The sequence below is a fragment of the Lycium ferocissimum genome, chromosome 2, assembly GCF_029784015.1.
Source record: "Lycium ferocissimum isolate CSIRO_LF1 chromosome 2, AGI_CSIRO_Lferr_CH_V1, whole genome shotgun sequence".
Taxonomy (NCBI): domain Eukaryota; kingdom Viridiplantae; phylum Streptophyta; class Magnoliopsida; order Solanales; family Solanaceae; genus Lycium; species Lycium ferocissimum.
The window spans coordinates 63020798-63042716 of record NC_081343.1 but is presented as its reverse complement, the minus strand read 5'-3'; the positions used below and the strand labels follow the sequence as shown (position 1 = coordinate 63042716).

Sequence of the window (21919 nt, the reverse complement as noted above, 5' to 3'; positions counted from 1 at the left end):
TTGAAACAACAGGGGAATGGCTAATTAGCTATAGGTACCTTCTAGCCAAATAGAATGAATAGATTCATCGCAGATCATATAATTTGTACTTAATAGAAGATAAGAATATAACCAACTAACAAGTATTTAAGAATCAATGCTATGGTGAGTATATTGTGATTTATCTCCATGCCAAAGCCCAAAGTCCAGTGGCTAAATTCACTTTTATAATTGAAACATAACTTATAAAATATATTTTATATATTCAATTATTTATAATATATAAAATATATTTCTATATGTAAGGCTATTCGGTTCGGTTCGGAATTTTTTCGTATTTTTTATAAATTAAAAATACCACCCTAATTATTCGAGACGATTATAAGCTTAAATAAAAATTTGCTATTTTATTGAAAAAACCCTATAAATCGGTTCGGTATGATTAGGTTTGGTCGATTTTTCATATTTTTTTGACACCCCTAGGTTTGACTGTACTAGAAAAGTTCAATTATAATGAAAATATACTCCCCACAAATTTTAAAAAGGAAATAACTCCCAATAAAATGCAGGAGATAACTACTTCAGTTTTGAAAAGTTAATTTGAACAATGTTTTAACGGGAAGATGAAAAGTCCCGTCTCGTGTAATAAACCTGACACAGCTGTCAGCAAGCTATTGATTATAATCATCACAATGTGCATTTTAATCTTTTAGGGGTTGTTTGATTAAAACTAGGTTATTCTAGGATTATAGCCAAGATTATAATCTTGAAATTATAACTAGTATTATGTATTCCACGTTCTATATGGAAGAAACAATAATCTCATGATTGGAGTATAAAATTTATTCTAATTCTAACTAATATCCTCAACCAACCACAAAATATATTTAACTTTAATTTTATACCGAAATTACCTACTTAATCATTCTAACCAAACGTGCCCACAAGGATCTTAAATGTAGAACTAGAATGGATAGTTCATCTATTAAATTTTGAGGAAAGAGCACCAATGCCCCCTACACACAAAATAATTACCCTTTCATACTCCCTTTACTTTCATACCCCCAAAATTATTTACTCTTTCTACCCATTGTAGCATTTGTAGGTATTTGTCTCTTTTTCTTTTTTTTTTTCTTTTTTATTTCTTTATTCCTTGTCTTTCTTTTCTTCCTTTCTTTTAATTTCTCGTTTTTTATTCTTTTTTCTCCTTTTTTTTTTTTTACCAAATCATACTATTTTTTATTTTCTTTTTCACCTTAATATGATTCCATATTTAATTCTAGCTCCTTTCCTTTTGTTTTTTTTTCTATTTTTTTTAATTTCTTGTTCATTTATTTTTTCCCAAATCATACTATTTTTTATTTTTATTTTCACCATAATATGATTTCATATTTAATTCTAGATCCTTTCTTTTCGCTTTTTCTGTTTTTTTTTATTTCTTTATGTCTTGTTCCTTTTTTAATTTCATTTATTCCTTTTTATTTTCATAATCTAATTTCATTCACCTTTTTTGCTATTTTTATTTATTATTCTTTTTTAATTTCTTGTGATTTTCATTTACTTTTTTCTTCTTTTTTAATTTCAGTTTTTTAAAATTATTTTTTTCTTTATTTCTTGTGATATATTATCTTTCTAATTTATTCCATTTTTTATATCTCAAAAAATAATTATTCTAGCATATAGTGAGATTATATTACCACGATGGTATCATGAAGGACCGTAAATATATATCAGGTCCTTGTTTTCCTTCAAAAAATACTACTCAATCCTCTATGATACTACATGATACTACAATGGCATAATATACCAAATATACCATCAGATATTTATCCATCGTATATTCCTTCAATAAGACACTCTTCAATAATTCTACGTGATACCTTCATAATATATACTATATAAACGGTATCATGAAGGATTTTAAAGTCCTTGATGATACCATGATACATCATGGTATAAAAATATACTTAGATGGTATCACGGAGGTCAAGTCGTCGCAATGATGTCCACATACCATCATGGTATAAAAATACACCGAGGATCATGAAGATTTAGTCCGTAAAATATATATCATATGATATATACGACAGAGATATCATAGAGGTTGATTCATTCCTTCAAAAAATACAATCAATATAAATCCTCTATGATTCCTTCACCTACATGGTATATCATATATATACGATAGGTATCATGAGGATCTCCTGGTAGTTCATTCCTTCAAGAAAAACACTTAATCCCATCTATGATATCATCCATGAATGAATGATGCGATATATACCACTATATGATACTATCACAAGATATTTTTATGATAACCATATAAAAATATCTCGAAAATGGTATCATGATATTCCTTCAATGAAAACACTCTTCAACAGTCCTCCATGATACCATCATAATATATACCATATACTCGGTATGGTATCATGAACATTCTTCAAGTCCCATGATATCATCACGGTATAAAAATATACTCGAGATGATATATATTAATCCTCCAGTGATACCATCATGGTATAAAAAAAAAATATTTTTAATGATATCATGTATATATTGTGTACCGATAGGTAGTCCTTAAAAAAAATCAATGCTTTAGGATACCCATATGATATATATCCATGATAGCATCATGGTATAAAAATATAAGCCCAGATGGTAAATGACACTATAAATTTGCTTAACTTCTTGATATTACTTATAAAAGAACAATAAATTCAAATAAGTTACGTGGGCTCACAAAGTGGCAAAAAGAAGGGCAACTTACAAAATGCCTATACCATCATGATATATAGCTACTTTTATATTTACAAATCGTAGCTAGTATCATGATTTCGCGTGAAATATCAGAAATACACTAAATACAAAATCTTTCACTTTTTGAAATATACAATCAAAAATCAAAGAGAAATAGTCGTATTTATGGAATAGATTCTTCTTTCATTTTAAATGGTAAGTCAAATTAAATCAATGTATGACATGATATATAAATCTATTCCAAACTTTTAGAAATACTTCCAATACAGTATGGTATCGGTTGATTGTTTAAGAAATATAAAATTGTAGTATGTGTATGTACAATGAATACAATTATTCCTTCAATACAACGGAAATATATCAATCAACCAAAGATCAATCATATTTATCCTTATAAACTGATTCATCCATTACCTTATTCATCAACCCATGATCAAGATAACATGATATCGAGAGAGGCAACAATATGGTTTCATCAAACACCTTCTTCGCATCATTATATCTCTAAGTGCCATACTTACTTGAAAAGATTGTAACACAACTCAATTTTCTATGATACCCATATAGCATCATATACTAACAGGGTATCATGAATGAATATATATAATCAAATCACAAAAGCTGCACATGATATATTCCAAATCCGATCAACTGATGGTATCACCGAAGAGAGAGAATTTTTTTCCGGAAGTCCTTGAAAGACAGGAGCGAGGCTCAGCCGAGGGAAAGGGAAAGGAAAGAGGGAGAGAGAATTATTATGATAACGTCATAAATGGTATAAAAATACCCCGAGATGGTATCATGCATTAAATATAAAAATAAGGTAGTTATTATCAATGAAACTAACAGTAAAATTTCAATAGTCCTCCATGATACTATCATCGTATAAAAATATATCGAGATGATATCATTCAACTAGGGATAAAAACGTGTGGTGTCATAGCATCTTTAAATTTTGCCCCTCAAACACTCTTCAACAAGCAAAATTTTTAAAAAAAAATTCCATGATACCATCATGGTATAAAAATATACTGAGATGATATATATTATATACTATATACTACAGGGTATCTAGTGGAATGTCATAGAGACTAGTTCATTTCTTAAAAATTTAAAAATACTTCTTAATCCTCTATGATACATGCATGGTATATATTGTGTACTGATAGGGTATCATAGGTCCTTAAAAAAAAACTCATCAATGCTTTAGGATATCCATATGATATATATCATAGACTGATAGTGTTTCAATGAACTGATTCAATCCTTAAAAAAGAAAATCACTAATCCTTTAAAATAAGCCCATCCAAACGGGCTCTAAATGACACTATAAATTTGCTTAACTTCTTGTGATATTACTTATAAAAGAACGTGAATAAATTCAAATAAGTTACGTGGGCTCACAAAGTGACAAAAAGAAAGCACACTTCATCACTCACACTGATTATGGGGACCACACTTCGATACTCGGCTGAAATTAGTAGTACAACGGCTGAAATTAGTAGAACAAAAAGTGAAGCAGCAGCGGCCCATCATTCAACGGGGTACACGGGTAAAAACTTTACTCCGTGTGGTGCTGTTGCAATTAGATTATATGGGGCCAGAGATGGGTAAATATTTTGTCGTTTATGGGTATTTAAATTTTGCGCTGTTGTTTGTTTCGCCTTTAAATTTTAAAAAAAAATTCAGCGAAGTGTGACCAAGAACACAGGACAAGAAATGATTAGGAAAGTTGTCTAGTTTAATTATTTCTTCCTACCCAATAAACACTTCTCGACTTCACTTTTGAAGACATTCATGTATCTGCCCAATTCATTTCTTTCCTGGTAAAACCACTAATGGCATACTCATTACGTTCAGCCTTCGTAAGATTTGGGCTTATAGCCAAGCTTATTTTCTCTCAAATTAAAGTTCTTATTTTTTTCAATAAGTATTTATTTAAAAAAAGGCAATCCGCGCAAAAAAAATGGTTGTAATTAGATTATATGGGGCCAGAGATGGGTAAATATTTTGTCCTTTATGAGTATTTTCTGTTGTTTCCCCTTAAATTTTGACCAGCGAAGTGTGACCAAGAACACAGGACAAGAAATGATTAGGAAAGTTGTCTAGTTTAATTATTTCTTCCTACCCAATAAACACTTTTCTCCCCTTGTTTTCATTCATGTATCTGCCCAATTCATTTCTTTCCTGGTAAAACCACTAATGGCATACTCATTACGTTCAGCCTTCGTAAGATTTGGGCTTATAGCCAAGCTTATTTTCTCGCAAATTAAAGCTCTTATTTTTTTTTAATAAATGCTTAGTTAAAAAAGTGAGATATTTGATCAAGCATTTGGGAGAAAAATAAGTGATTCTAAGAAGTAGCAGAAATTATTTTTCGGAAGCTAAAAAAAATAATTTCTGCCCAAAAATACTTTTGAGAAAAATACACTTAAAAATACTTTTTAAAAATTTGGCCAAACACTAATTGCTACTTAAAAAGTATTTTTTAAATTTATTAACCAAACACAAATTGTTTTTCCGCCAATTGAAAAGTATTTTTAAAAAAATCACTTTTCAAAATAAGTTGATTTTAGAAGCTTGATCAAATATGTATTATTTGACCACACCCTTCAAAGCAACTTTTTCTCAGTACAAAAAAATCCACTTGCTTTTGCCTTCTTTGTTTTATAATCGATCAAATTATTTTCTATCTAGTGAGGCACAATCATTAATAAACATTAAAGAGAGATTACCTATTGAAAATGATAAATCAATCGGAGTAACAAGTTTTACACTTAAACTACGTTAGTACTAATACTTGTAATCTTGAAATAAAATACTCCCTCCATTTACTTTCACTTCTCCGCTATGAATTTTGCACAGAATTATCATGGTACTCGTATTGATTGGTACATATTTTTAATGAATTTGAAAAATTATTTAAAATGAGTAATTAATATTATGAATAAAATAGAAAAAAAAATTATTTTCTCCTGATATGTTAAAAATAATAAGTAAAAATGAAAATATATTTTTAAAATATTATTTTACGACAAAATAACTTTAGTGAACGGATGAGAAAATTATCTAAATGTGACTTGATAAAAAGTTAAAGTCAAAAAGAAGTTCTACTCAGCTTTCGCCGTAAACACCCAAATCAAACCCCAATTGACAAGACAGTCTTGCGACAAATCAAAAGAATCAATCCAAATATTCCACATTAATTACTGCTTAATTACGTATGACGTATGTATGAAGTTCCACCGGCCGTCCCTTTCTTGAGGCTACGCGCCTAGTCGCCCACGTTGCGCCGACGCAACTTGGGAGCCTTCCCTTCTAAGATAAATAAAGTAATTTCCATGCGTAAACACAACACTTTGTTCCTATCCCTCTATATATATATTCTTCACAATCCACAATAATCCTCCATATACAACACACCAAATTCCATCAACATATTTGCAATTACAATCATATATCCAGTAACCTTAACAACTTAGCCTCAATCCCAAGCAGTTACACGTACGAAAATATATTTTTGTTTCTCCAAAAATGACTTCATTGATCTCTTTGGCCATGACTCCTCCTTCAGGCTCCACCTGCATGAAATTTAAAAAGGCGCCGAGGCAAGTAGTGAATGTGAATGCAAGATTTGATCAACATAATCGTGGCCGAAGCAAGATTGTGGATGAGAACATGATTGTCCTACGAATGCGTATTAAAGAGATGAAATCGCTAGAAGCTGGAAAATCAGGATCACCTTCAAATTGGATGGGATGGGAGAAGAAGTACTTTGCGCATTACGATGAGGACGTTTGTGAAGTTATAGGTTTGTTACAAATGTATTTGATGGAGACTAGGCCAGCTTTGGCTATTGGGATATCGGCTCTGCTTTGTTTGAGTGTATCCTGTTCAACTTATTTTTTGGTCCTGCATGCCATGGAGATGGCCAAGTTTATTCTCCATATTTCATAAACGGCAAAGGGCCAAATATACCCCTATACTATAGAAAAATGGCCAAATATACCCCTCGTTATACTTTCGGTTCAAATATACCCTGTCGATTGCCGTTATACTTTTGGTCCAAAGGTAGACACTAAATCTGATGTGGCAGTGACAACTCGATGAGATGGACACCACCTGACATGTCACTTCACCGCCCCCCTTTCTTCCCCTTTTCTTCCACCACTATCATCTCCTCCCTATCCACCACCATTACCGTCACCATCACCCCTCTATATCTGGGGATACGTTCAGAGCAGGCTCAGGGGTCAAGTAGATGACGCGACCGCTTTAGGCCCCATACTAATGACTACTCCTTAAAAGTTGGTCTTATGTGTTATTTTTTTTTTTTAAATAGTAAAAATTTCAATAAAAGGGTATAAGATCTGTAGAACAATTTTTGATGTAATTTCAAGTATATTTATATATATATTTGAGGTAATTTGCATATAGAATCCAATTTTTTTTTTTTTTTTTAATCTATTCTCATGAGAAAAGTTGTATGTTTATGCTCTCTTTTCTTCCTACTATTAAATTATTTATTATCACGAAAACAAGGGTTGTAATATATCAAATTGCACACTTCTTCATTTTTTTCTCGGGTTGTTGGGCATAGCAACAAGTAAATCGAAATAGTGAAATTTTCTTGTAATATCCGGTTATCAAATTCTAGAATTAGGTTCTATTGTTCTAACTTGCTATTGATCTCTTTCAATTTCTTTTCTTTTTAATTTTTTGTGTTTCAATATATGTAACACACTTTCCTTATTAGTCCTTTCCAAAAATAACAATGAACAATTTTGCATTTAAAACGCTAGAAAAAATACACATCAAATAATATATATGCACGACTTTTATCCAAAAAAAAAAAAAAAAAAAAAAAAAAACTTTGGGGCCTCATATTGAAATTTGGCTTTAGGCCACCAATCAAGTTGGGCCGCCCCTGAACACGTTGATGGTAGATAGTATGGCCCCGTTGGTGTTGACAGTCTTCTTCCACGGACATTTGGGCTTAACTACGAAATTTGTTTCAAGACCATGATCTCAAATTAATTGAAATTATTTTGTAAGAAACCAGATTACATAATTGTGATATCAAGGTTAAATTTCTGTCGTGGAAGCACCTTTTACTAAAATCTTCTTTACTGAATTTAAGGATATCAATTCACCATCTACTAGTGGAATAGTAAAATAATTTCCTTTGTCTTCAATCACCTGCTATCATAATTCAATTAGTTTATTCGAGCTCCTGAGTCTCATTGCATTTAAAGGTTGATTATACATGATCTTTGACTCCATTGATAACCCGATGTAGCGTAGTAAGTTTTTGGTTTACAACAACAATGTCAAATAACATCCGCAGTGGTGGAGAGCAGGTGATCTGGGTCTTTAAAAAAGTTTCTCGCGATCTCCAACGGTGGTGGAGGGAAAGAAAATTTTAGTGGTAGAAGAACAAATAGAGGGAAGGGGTAAAATGGGTTAGGTGGTGAGGTGACGTGCCACGTGGCATCCACCTCATCAAATGTTAGCGCACGTATAGATTAACGTCCACCTCATAACAAAGAGAGGTATATTTGAGTAATAGTATAACGCCATATTTTCACCCAAAGTATAACAAGGGGAATATCTAGCCATTTTCCGATAGTACAGGTGTATATTTGGCCCTTTTCTGTTTTCATAAAAATGTACAAGAAGTATGTAACCAGCTAGCCAAAAATGACAAAAACGAAATATAGGATTCGTTATATTAGTTATTCCTTAATTAGCTAGAGCTGCATCATGGGCGGAGCCACACCTTATTCAAGTAATGGTCATATATATTTTCAAAAAATTGTATATAGAACTTTGTGGATATATACTAGTAATGAACAACCTTTAGAAACGAAGGATAGCCCGGCGACTAAGGGTGTGCATATTTCGAATCCCGGCCCACAATTTTTTTATTTTTGCATTAAGAAACTAGTTGGCACAAGAATGTATGTTTTTTTTTTTCCACACATCCAAAAAATGACAAAAATATGAGGATTCGTTATATTAGTTATTCCTTAATTAGCTAGAGCTGCATGTTATATATGTGTGTGAGAGATTTAGACACTATGTAATTTTATTATTTGTAAGTATTTTAGGTTTTTTCTTTTGCATGTATATATAGTTCTAGACGAAAGCAATGAATCAGTTGGACTCGTGACTCTCTCGGTTCCTTTTTATCAGTCCCTTATGCTAAAAATAGATTTTTTTAGTTTTTTTCAATATTACCCTTATCATTAAGAAACTTAAATTTCCAAAGCACAATTAATAAGATTAATTTAATAAAATAAACTTCTAACAAATATACTTTCTCAAGTGAGTGTCAAGTTAACTTGAAAATAATCTATTTCTTGATAACCAGCTAAACATAACGTCATTTTCATCCAATGTCTCTGGTAATTGAAGTTCTTATTCCATGCACCAAAGGAAAACAACATGTACTGATCATGTCGATGGTGAGATAACATGGCAAAAAGGTTATTAGTACTTCAAGCTTATAAAGGTAAACGATAGATAATATTAAATGCAAAGTACAAATTTAGTATGATTGAGAAATCAAAGATACATTTTCCTCTTGCTTTCGGTTTTAGCCCTTATAACTTTGGGAGAGATATTAGAATATTGAAACATAAAAGGAGTGCCACTGTGATTGTCAAAAGAATGTCATCTCTACATTCACCAAACCAATATATATCTTAATACGGAATAAGTACTCCCTCTATTCTAATATATGTGTCATATTTTCTGTGCTTGTCTATTTCAAAACGAATATTACATTTTTTTATGTAAAAATAATTTAACTAAATCTCTCCTTTTACTCTCAATAATGAGATGTTAGCCACACATATATTCATGACTTATTTTAGAACATAAATTTTTAAAAAATTCATTTCTTTCTCAAATTTTGTGTCTAGTCAAACACCTTCAAACAAATAAATACGGAGGAAGATCATAATAAGGGAGTCATAACTCATAATTACCAGTAAGGCTGATAATTTGCTTGTACATGCTAAAGAATCCATCGGTTGTTAAAAGTACCTCAGGTCAATTAATTTCTAAACTATACTCATAGTTATTCAGTTAAGGCATCATTTGGTATGCGGACTAGTTTAACTCGGGTTTATAATCCTGGGATTAATTTATACCATCTAGGAGATGGCATAAAATAATCTCAAGGTTAATGGGATAAGGTGAGATATTTCATCCTTGAGGTTGAGCTTTATTTTATACCCTGTTTGGTAGAAGGTATATCCTAGGATAAATTTATACCTTCTACTAAACATGGTACAAAATTAATCTCAAAATTAGTGATGGGATATCCCACCTTATACCGTGTACCAAACGACCCCTACGGTCTGGAACTTTGGCCCATAAGATATGAAAAAGGTTTACATCATTTTTTTGTGCGGATTGTCCTTCAAAGGCACTGGTCTTTAGTTTTTTCCCCTCAAATTGGTGGTTTTTAATTTTTACCTTTCGCCTAATACCCCGAAGTTCTGGGTTTGAACCCTAGCTCAGTAAAAAAAAAAAAAATAGAAAGAAATTTCGCAAGGCAGAGGTTTGTAGCAAATTTAGGCCTATTCGAGCAATAGTTAGGCCTTAAGGCAAATTTTTACCTAAAATTAGGCCTTTACCTTAAGGCCTAACTTTTGCCCAAAATTAGGCTTATTCGGGCAAAAGTTAGGCCTTAAGGCAGAGGTTTGTAAAATTCCAAATAAGTGAAAGAAAAAAAAAGAATTGCCCGAAGGCAAAATTCTAGCTTAACGCAGTTAAGGTAGAGTTTGAAACTCTACCTGAGGTGGAGTTTTGCATGCAAAACTCTGCCTTGCGAATCCAAACTCTACCTTGTGATTTTTTTTAAAATTTTTTGATTGAGCGGGGGTTCGAAACCGAAACCAAGGGATTTTAACGAAGGGGGACTACCAATTTGAGGGACAAAATTTAAAGACCAGTGCCTTTGAAGGGCAATCGTGCAAATGACCCGGTTTACATTGGCCCTCTTAGGGTGGGCCAAATGGTGGCAGTGGTACCAATTAGGATACATTTTTTTGTGTAGAGTGCCCTTCAAATGCACTGGTCTTTAATTTTTGCCCCTTTCGCTTAATACCATGAGATTTGAGATTCGAAATCCGGCTCAATAAAAAAAAGAAGATAATTTCGCAAGGTAAAATTTTGTAGCAAAGTTAGGCCTGTTCGAGCCAATGTTAGGCTTTAAGACAGAGTTTTGCCTTTAGATATAAGGCAAAACTTTTGCCTTAGGTAGAGTTTGCCTCAACACTCTACCTGATAAGGCAGAGTTTGACTCGAACTCTACCTTAGGTAGAGTTTCAAACTCTGCCTGAAGATAGCAAAATTCTGCCTCAGGCAAATCTCTGCCTGAAGGCAGAGTTTTACAGGCATATCTTTGCCTTGCGAATCCAAACGCTATCTTACGAATTTTTTTAAAAATTTTTGATTGAGCGAAGGTTCGAATCCGAAACCAAAAGATTCAAACAAAAGGCAAAAATTAAAGACCACCCCAAAATAAGGGCATTCCTGCGAATTGCCCATTAGGATATCAAAAAGATGGGCTTAATAAAAATCTGACTCGAGGAAAGAAAATTGTCCAATCCTACAAATGTGACATTATTTTGCGCGGATTGTCTTCTTTTGGGTGGTCTTTAATTTTTGCCCCTCAAATTAGTGGTCTTTAATATTTGCTCTTCGCTTAACACTCAGAGGTCCTAGGTTTAAATTCAGGCTTAGTCCAAAAAAAAAAAAAAAAAAAATCATAAATTGGGATTCGCGAGAAGTTAGGGATTTGCAAGGCGCCAAGTTGGTCGACTTATGCCTTAAGACAAACGTTTACCCAAAATTAAGCCTTAAGGTAGAGGTTTGCAAAATTTCAGTATTTTTTTTTTTTAACCTTAAGGCATAAGTTGGGTTTCAACTTATGCCCTTCGAATCCCAACTTATGCCTTGCGATTTTTATTTTTTATTTTTGATTGAGCGGGAACTCGAACCTGGAATCAAGGGGCTTTTAGTGAAGGACAAAAATTAAAGACCACTGATTTGAGGGCAAAAAATTAAAGATCACCCCGAAGGACAATCCTGCAGATTGCCGCAAATGTGAAGACTTCTTTTTCGAAAATACTGTCGATCGGCAAATACAAAAAAAATCAAGGAAACATTTTCAAGTACTAAACGTTTGCTTCAGTCAAAATGATTTAGATAGAGGTTATAACTTTAAAACGAAATTTTCATTTATGCAGTGAATAAATTCATATGTTTGTCTTTTGTTTCATGTTTTGTCAAAACTCTACGGCGAGTTGATTTTTGTATAGTAATAGAGCTCGAGTTGTCTTTTTGGATGGATGAAAGGCTATCCCACCTCAATTCTTAGACAAATATATCACTCACCTAACATCTTTGGACGGCTTATATAAGTTACAACATATATTAAAAGATTAACGCTCTAGTTAAACTTGGAGAAGATGTTCAACGGCGTACGCTATTAAAAATCGGTCAATGATGCAATCTTGTGGACTTCAAATAATTACGAGGATTCTTTTAGCATAGTCTCGATTGTATGTCACCCTTAGATCTTTAACTAGTAGAATTTGCCCCGCTTTGCGCGGTCATAAAAAGTATTAATGAATTTGAAATATTTTAATTTAGTTGAGCGAGAGTTTAAAAAAAAATCATGGATATGAATATAAAAGTTAATGCCACATATTGATAAAACTAAAAAAAAAAAAAAAACATATACTAATCTATCATATAAAAGTTAAACAACCCCCATATTCGAAGCAAGATGTTGTCTAATTACACCAAAAATTACAAATGTCTGGAACAATATATATGTTTTCAATTTTTTTTAATTTATTAGATAATTAAAGTTTTGATTTTTTTAATTAAACTTTCTTCTTATCTATCATCTATTATTTCTTTTCTGTGAATTCAATTTTTTTGGTATTTTATGTGTTACTTTCAGTATTATCTTTTTTCTTATTTCTTTTATGTCAATCTCTTTCTTATTATTACCTCTTCAATTAAATTTTAATAGTTGCAATGTAAGTAGCTTAAATAGGAGAAGAAAGAGGATAATAGATGTTAGACTTTTTAGGTAAATTGAGGGAAAGCGTGCAATTAACGATAGAAAATATAAACCCAAAACCCCCTTTCCCATACACTTGTCAGAGTATAAAATTAGGAGAAATGAGATCCATTTGTCTTGTAAAAAGATCTCACCAACGATTTTAGGATTACAACCAATGAAATCTATATCAATTGCTTAACTTCATCCTCATGTATGTGAAAAACTGTATGGAAAAAAGATATATTCGTACCTCCATAATATATATCTTCTGCTTTTTATCACACACATACTGACTCCTAAATATATTAATCTTGTCATTCAAATATGACATTCCTGTCACAGTGATAATAAATCGATCAAATCCTGCACCTTCATGTTTTATTTTTCAAGTACCGAGCATGAATAATTCATGCTTCAGGTAGTGAAAACAATTGCATTTGAAAATCATTATTCGTAGACCACAGAATCAGCCAGTAAAATGAGCCAAACCTCTGCATTTTTGATACACTTCGTAATATAATGCACATTCTATGTATTAAGTTATGCCCGTTACTATTCAAACAACATGTCTTTTTAAGAAAAATAAGAGGATAGAAAACTGAATGTATTGAGTGCATGGAAGTTTATGTTTAAGCATTACGTATTTTTGGAGAAAAAAATAGGAAGATTCATCAAAAAGTGCCAAAATGGAGAAGCAAATCAAATAAGAAAATCTCTTACAAATACAAAATCATCTACTTAATGGATGTAAAATAAAAAAACAGAATAAAAATTAACTTAGATAAGTAAATTAGAGGCGTGGATATTAATCCACACATTTAGTCTAAAATACTTCCCCGTCTCATTTTATGTGAAGATATTATTATTTGGGAAGTCAAATAATTTTTTTTAGAGTATATTTTTCTCAACTTTTTAAAGATATTTTGAATCATTAACTATATTGACTTATAGTACTTTCGCGTATTTTTCAAATATGTAAATTTTAGTTTAAAAATATTGAAGAATCTTATACCCGATTTCATAAGCAAAATCAAGTGTTTTCACCCTCATACTCTGAAGCTCTTAACATAAATTGGCACAGAAGGACTAATTATTTCTACCAAGGAAATAAAATTTTACATTAAAAAATTCCAAATCTAAAATGCAAACTCACATGTCAGATGAAGAAGTGGGCAGAGATCATAATAGAAACCACATGGAAGTTTTTGAAAGTCTTGATAATTTTCTTCTTTGTCATTCTTTTTATCATTTCTCGAATTTTGTCCAATATTTCGTCATCCTTCTCGAGTTTTGTTGAATATTTTTCTACCTAGATAGAAATAGAATTGATATGGAAGTGTATGATGGTTGTGCTTATCAAAGCTGGTCATTCAATAAAATCAAAAAAACTGGTCAAGCGGAAGTAAACGATATCATCAGAGGAGGTATGTGCTTCTCCCAAAATATATAAATTGATATCCAAATAGAAAATGATATTAGACTTTAGAAGAGGAAGAGATTTGAAGAACTAACCTGTCAGAGACTTTTAGTATCTTAGCGACGGTCGTAGCTTTTAAAGCCTTGGTGGTTACACTTCGATTGTAACCGATCGTTCACTTTGATAATAATTTTTTTTTTTTTTTTTAATAAAATGAATTGACAAGAGTGAATGAAAAATGCAAAAAAATGAGAAAAAATAAATATGAATGATGATCATAGAGAAGTATACATCTAAGTATAAAAAAGAAAATCAATAAAGAAACAAACCTATAATTTCGGCACTGGCATTCTCTTCACAATGATATAGTTTTAAGGTATTGAAATGTTTGTTTAAAAAAAATTGAGATCGTTAATTGTAAAAATACTATCAACATTTTTTTTATTTTGGAAAAAACTACAAAAATATTGTGTCCTTTTAGTTCAATCTTTCACAAAATGGGAAAATGGTTGTTTTGGTCCTTGTGTTATTATCTTATTCTGATTTTAGTCCTTGTATTATTCGATGAAGCGCATTTAACTTTCAATTAACATTAATATGTAGTTTTAGTCGTTCGCACTAAGTGAGGTTAAATTTTTGCGTTGCAATTACAAAAATACCCATTCCAAACCTTATATTCTTGGAATCTAAAAACCCAAAAAATAAAAAATAAATAACAAATCAAAAGCTCTAGAGCCGTAATAGATTTACCCCACCTTCTTCACTTTTGCTTCTCACACTCCAGTACACTGTGGATTTCACCTAGCTTCAAAAAGTGGCCAGCAAAACACAAGTTACATTTTTACCTCGTTGTTGTTCTTATACTCGTCTTTCACAACAACCTAGGATTTTAGTATTTAACATATGTTTAACAATCGATTGGATTTTATTTGGGTATTTTGAATTTTCTTTATCATTTTGTTCCTTTATTTGCAATGCTCCCAATGACTGACGTTGGTGCCATTCATTGGCCAAAGATTCGTTTTCACCAGTGGGTTCACGTTTCATTTACGATTTTCCAATTATTATTTCCATGGCCATGACGACTGGAGTATCACTTTGGAGGGTGAAATTGATTTATATGATCTCCAGTAAGCATAGATAGAAAAATCAAAAAGGGACAAAGTAAAACAAATGTCGAAAGAAGGGGCAAGGTGAAGTCGTGGTAGCAACCTTTCATGGAGATGCTAAAGAGGATATATTATCAAAAGTCAGAATTGCCCCTTGTTGAGAGTAACACCGTTAAACTTCTGGCACTTCAGGTACTAAAATCGCTCACTTATGCTAATTGAAGGTCAAAATTGCTAACTTGAATAATATAGGGACTAAAATCAGAATAAGATAATAACACAAGGACCAAAAAGCCCTTTTCCCTTCACAAATTTTTTGAAACCCTATCTTTATTTCAAATATTATGTTTTAAATTACAATATAACTAATCTTTGATTATGTTTTCTTCGTAATAAAAATACTTTGATTTTCCTTGTATACACGGTGGCGGATCCGGATTTTTATCCAGGGTGTTCGAAAAAAAAAAAAAAGCTAAATATACTCTGGCTGTAATTTTTTGCGGGGTGTTAAAAGTTAATATATGCACATAAATACAAAAAATTTACCCTATATATACATTGTGATTTTTTGCCGAGGGTGTTAACACCCTCACTTACACGTAGATCCGCCCCTGTGTATATAGTATCTTTTATATAGGTTTTAAATGTATAAAATTTTATTTTAAGATTTATGTCCGAACTTGCACTGAAAATTAGATAGTTTGACCCCATACAAGAAATCGTGTCACATAAATAAAATGGGACTAAGGGAGTATTGTTTTTACGATCTAGCGAATTTCTTAGTGATCTTACTAATTACATCCTTAGGTATTTCATTAACACAGAATACTCTCTAAATTTACTAAAATGTTTTCTATTCTTACGTACATACTATTCCTTTATATTCTTTTATTTTCACCACAATTTCTTTTTAGACATAACTAAACACGACAAAAGCAATACTACACTTTCTTCTTGAGCGGAAAATCATCAAAATTCGAGCTTTTATTTTAGATTGCACTAAGTAATGGCTATAGCTTTTTGAAAATAAAATAAAATAGAGAGGACTTATTATATACACTCAAACCCTGTGAATCTCTTCTGGTTTACATGAATGAATGAAATTAAACAACCTGTAATTGGAATTGATGCATAAATCATTGCCGTAAACAGAAAATGTTATAAGACAAGAAATGCTTACAATCAAATCCGCAAGTGCAGTTTGAGATGTGTATTGTTGAGAAAGTCCCTTCAACAAAACAATATCTAGTATTAAGATTTCACATATCCTGTCAAAGCACACGTGATTTGGGAAACTCCATTATTTGTCCAAAATTATTGAGAAAGTCACCCTATCGGGCAAAAAATCCAAAAATAAAATGTGGTTCATAGTTGTTCTGAAAAGGAGGCTTGAAAACTTATAGTCCACCTTTCACCTCTATTTATAGTATGGTGGTTGTCTCATGTATGAGGAAAGAAGAGATGCATTTATGAATATTTGGAATGTGTATATATACGTTACATGGAGGAGGGGAACTAAACAATCATTTACTGGTTGTTTGGCACCCATTTGCAGTTATTAATTAGTACTAAGAGCTTTTACCATCTAATGTGACAGAAACGTTTTAAATTAAACGCCATTGGGATGTAAATCTGCAATAGTTGAGAAAGTGGTAAGTAACGGAAAACAGAGGAAAATGCAAATAAATGAGAAGAGAGAAAAATAGGATAAGAGTAGTAGTTATGAAGATAAAGAGGTGTGAGTTATGCAAATGATTTTTTAAATAAAATAATTCAGATAAATCAAAAAAAAAAAAGTAAAAAAAAATCAAAAAATAAATAAATAGGATCCTTGACCAAAGAGAGGTGTCACATCACTCTTCTTTTCTCTAGCTTTATAATATATATAGATTGAGGATTGATGATTATATATATTAAATTGAGCTTAATTGAATTGAATGAGTAGAATGAGGGAAGGTTCATTGCTTTTACTTAATAAATTTTATACAAAATAATCACAATAATTATAGGGAAGTGATGGCAAATATAATGCTATTAAATGGTGAGTGAGTTTTTGTTATGAGTGGAAGGATGAAACTTTTAATATTTTATTTTATTTAGTAAAATAGAGAAATGAAGAGGAAAATGTCAAAAAATTGAGAAAAAAGATAAATGACAATGGAGGTTATAGAGAGGTATCACATAGGATTAGCTTTCGCCTAGCTTTATTATATATAGGCTTAACACATATGTGGCCCCCTAAACTTGCCCCTTTTTTCATTTTAGCACGCCGAATTAAGTGTTGTTAACGTATTGAGCACTTGAACTCGTCATACGAAGTGTGTATCAAAACCCATAAATCTGATTTTTATTAGAAGAAAAAATTAAATTGGGAAAATGGAGGTGAAGCAAATTTTAATCATGTGGTAAGCTGTTCATTAGGTCATGGATGTGTCGGTTTCTGCCGGTTCTGCTCTTCCACTGCCAGCTCAATTAAGAGCTACTCTTTTTTTTTTTTCCTCTCAACTAATGCGAATCTTAGCTAAAAGATGACATAATTAAATTAGAATATATATTAGCGTATTTGGTACATTGAAGATGGAATCTTATGTAATTCGGATTGTGTTCGGTAGGCAACCTTAACGAGTTTAGGGGTTCAATAGAAACAATACTTAATTGAGATGCCAAAATAAAAAAAAGGACACGTTTAGAAAGCGGCATATGCATTAGGTATATTGATTGACGATTGATTCTTGTTTCATGTCACCCTCATTTGATTGCCAGTATGTACGCCAAATGTGTCCATGGGAATTAAAGAATACAATCCCTAGTGCTAAAAATAAAATAAGGTAACAAATTTGGACAACTCACCCAACTTCATACCATATGAGACAAACGATGGGGAAATGCATGTGAAGTTTCCCTCAATTGTTTTTTCATGGGTTCATGTGGGGAGTGGTGGGGCAATAATATATTCCTCTTTTTGGATTAGGCTTTTACTCGAGCAGATTCAAGAATACTTAAATGACCACATTGATGCAATCATTTGCAAAGGTCAGAATTTCACATGGAGGCATTTTCACGTCGTTATTACCTTTGGAAGATACTAAGGTATTTTTCTATCCAAAAGATAATTAAGTTTCATATCACTTGATCCCCTGCTGATTCCTGATTAGTTTGCTTATATATACGTGATTAACTTATTAATTTAGATGTTGTTTGTCTAATTAAGAGAGGCGGCACGAAAAACAACAGATGGAGGCGTTTCTCGAATTCACATCCAACAGTATTATTCAAACCTGTCACTATTTTCTTTTTACCTCCGTCCCAGAGAGATCAATAGTTTATTATATATCGCAACCAAAAACCCAGCTTATCATTGGAGGTAAATTAGTTGAATTATGAAAAATTTACTCACTTAACTAAATTTTAATAAGTATATATCGTAACATTAGTTAATTACTTAATTATGATAAGATAATGTTTTTTGAGTTTATGTAATACACACCATTAATGTAAATAATTTTTACACCATCATATCAACTTTACTTTGCTTTTAGCAAGTAGCATATCTTATTTTAAAACTTTCAAATCTTAATTTTAAGAAAGCTTGTTACTCCCTCTCGATTTATGTGATACACATTCTTTTTTAATGCATGCAAAGAATGATGTATTTTTATATTTAGAAATAATTTAATTTGAAATTTTCCTTTTACCTTAATGAAATGTTTTACGGCTATATAAATATTTATGACTTGAATTAGACCATAAATTTCAGAAGTCTTTATTTTTTTCTTAACCTCCATACCTAATCAAACTATATCATATAAATTGAGACTTGAAAAGTGGTAAATATCCTTTTAATGACCTTACAGTTTAGCAAAAATTATTTACACTAACGTTATAAAACTTAAAACTCATGTTTTTTCAGGTGAACCCAGTAATTAATCATTAATCCCTGCCCCTTGGATTAACCTTGCTGAATTAATAAATAAAGTTTATGTACATAGACACAGTGCACCTAACTGGTTCAATCATAGAGTAGCTAGTTTCGTGCTCTCTTTGTAACTTTTCAGTTCTGTTTGGAGAAGGCTCTATCTCTACCAGCAAAGAGGTTACATCTGCAACTCAGCTCAGTATCTCAGCTCAGTATCTGCTTCTTCATATTGCGTAAGACAAGTATTTGCCGCCTTAACACTTCTATCTTTTTGCTACTACCTTTATTATATATTTTAGCAGTTTCACTTTTTCCAAGGAATCTTATTTTGGGATTCTTGGATTTGAGCTGTAGTTTAGGTAGTAGTATCCTTTGAATTGAGTGCCTTTCTAGATTGTTACCAAGATACTATTGGTAACTTGTAATCTTCTTAATTGGGGTTAGATTTTTCAAATCTGAAAGTCTTTCTGAGGCCCACCTTGTAAAGTTTCAATCTTTACCAGAACTTCAACGGATTTTGGGTTTTAATAAAGGTTCTGGAAGGTTCCTTAGTGGTTTCAAGCTAAAAAATGGAACCCTCATCTGCTGAAACTCAGGCCAATATGTATTATAGTAGACATTACCTTGTATATGCTGTTCTACCATTGTTGAAACTCCTATGTTTAACTGTTATTGGCCTAATTCTTGCACATCCAAGAACCCAATTAGTTCCTAAAGCTACTTTTAAGCTCCTTAGTAAGCTTGTATTTGCTCTCTTCTTGCCTTGTACTATCTTTATTCACCTTGGTGAGACTATTACTGTTCAGAATTTTTTGCGCTGGTGGTTTATACCAGCTAATGTACTTCTCAGTACTGCAATCGGTTGTCTGTTGGGGTACTTGGTAGCTAAAATTTGCAAGCCACCCCAGGAGTACTTTAGGTTCACTATCATTGCGACTGCGTTTGGGAATACGGGTAATTTGCCTCTTGCCATTGTTGGATCGGTGTGTCATAGTAGTGACAATCCTTTTGGTCCGGATTGTTACACAACTGGTGTGTCTTATGTGTCGTTTGCACAATGGGTTGCAGTGTTGCTTGTTTACACTCTTGTTTACCATATGATGGAGCCCCCGTTGGAGTACTTCGATGTTGTTGAAGACGGTGGTGAGATTCAGGAGCCGTTACCTAGTAATGATCTAAGTAGGCCACTTCTTGTGGAAGCTGAGTGGCCTGGTATGGAAGATAGAGAAACTGAGCATTGCAAGACGCCTTTTATTGCACGGGTTTTTACAAGTGTCTCAACCCTTTCGAGTAGTACTATTCCTGATCCTGATAGTTTGGAGGAATCGCCACCAGCTCCAAGGAGTCCAAAATCTATTAGATGTTTAGCGGAGCCCCAGATGGTTAGAAAATTAAGAATTGTTGCTGAACAAACTCCAGTTCGCCATGTTCTCCAGCCTCCGATGTTTGCTATTTTATTGGCTTTTCTTGTCGGAATGGTTCCTCCGATTAAGTCTGTTGTTTATGGTAACGAGGCTCCTCTTGCATTCCTCACGGATAGTTTACAAATTCTGGCTCAAGCTATGGTGCCTTCAGTTATGCTGATTCTAGGAGGAATGCTTGCTGAGGGTCCGAATGAATCTTTACTTGGGGTTCGAACCACCGTTGGGATTACTGTTGCTAGACTTTTAGTCCTTCCTTTGGTGGGAACAGGAGTGGTCTATTTGGCTGATCAAATGAACTTTTTAATCCCTGATGATCAGATGTACCGTTTCGTTCTTTTGTTGCAGTACACAACACCAAGTGCCATCTTGTTGGGAGCAGTTGCTAGCTTGAGAGGTTATGCAGTCAGAGAAGCTTCAGCAATGCTCTTCTGGCAACATGTGTTTGCTCTGTTCTCTCTTTCTATATACATTATTATTTACTTCAAGATTCTGCTTTCTTATGTCTGAGGTTTGTTTGAAACATTTGTGCACTATTCATGTCAATTTTAGAGTTCCTATGTAATAAGCGACATGGCGTAGTCGTGATCAATTCTCAGTGTCTTTATTTGTTTCAGTGCATAATTTAATCAGCTTATGTACTACAGTATATATGTAGTGTGTGCCTTACCTTTCTATGCTTTGTTTGAAGCATTATACATCAAGGGACAAATTGAATCTATCTTACACAGTGCTTCCCTATTTGCTTGGTAATCCAATGTAAGGGAAAGTAACAACTTCCTTATATGAAGCATCTATCCAATTGTAAAAACATTGTATGTTAACCTCATATGTTAAAGGTTTTAAGTCCCCAGTAAAGAATTTTTAATATACATCTTAAGCTTTTCATTATCCATCATGGCGAACTTTTCATTATCCATCATGGCGAACTTTTGGTTCTACTCTTTAAGCTTTTGTATTTACCTTGAGACATCACTTTTTTACTCTCATAAGGCATAACCGTTCCTTTTTTCTCGCCTAAAAGTCATCCTAAGGACCTAAAGGAAAGTAATAGCTTATCATTTTAAATATTTAGTTATTGCTTCTTCTCTTTCTTCTTTTTTTTTTTTCCCCCCTTTAAGTTAACTAGTATATGTACCCACGCGATGCGCGGATGTTTAAAAGAAAAAAGAATGGACAGAGATAATAAAAATCCCATGAATATATTGTCCTAAGTTCTTTCTAATTAAA

The 21919-nt window shown here is 32.4% G+C and overlaps 2 protein-coding genes and 1 long non-coding RNA gene across 3 annotated transcripts; all 3 read left to right on the top strand.

Annotated features, from left to right (window-relative positions):
* Positions 1-6270: 6270 nt before the first annotated feature.
* On the top strand, positions 6271-6693 carry LOC132047859 (uncharacterized). Its single transcript, XM_059438838.1, has one exon. The coding sequence runs from the start codon at positions 6271-6273 to the stop codon at positions 6691-6693; it is 423 nt and encodes a 140-aa protein (XP_059294821.1).
* An 11436-nt stretch (positions 6694-18129) lies between these two features.
* LOC132046691 (uncharacterized) lies at positions 18130-18632 on the top strand. Its single transcript, XR_009412771.1, has 2 exons — positions 18130-18442; positions 18564-18632. It is a non-coding gene; the product is annotated as an uncharacterized LOC132046691 (long non-coding RNA).
* Positions 18633-19534: 902 nt separating this feature from the next.
* On the top strand, positions 19535-21364 carry LOC132046690 (protein PIN-LIKES 2-like). The gene has a single exon (XM_059437405.1). It carries the CDS (start codon positions 19838-19840, stop codon positions 21197-21199), a length of 1362 nt encoding a protein of 453 aa, XP_059293388.1. The 5' UTR covers positions 19535-19837; the 3' UTR covers positions 21200-21364.
* The last annotated feature ends 555 nt before the right edge of the window (positions 21365-21919 follow it).

Coding starts and splice junctions, on each gene's coding strand:
- LOC132046690 (XM_059437405.1), top strand. CDS start 19,838: ATGGAACCCTCATCTGCTGAAACTCAGGCCAATATGTATTATAGTAGA.
- LOC132047859 (XM_059438838.1), top strand. CDS start 6,271: ATGACTTCATTGATCTCTTTGGCCATGACTCCTCCTTCAGGCTCCACC.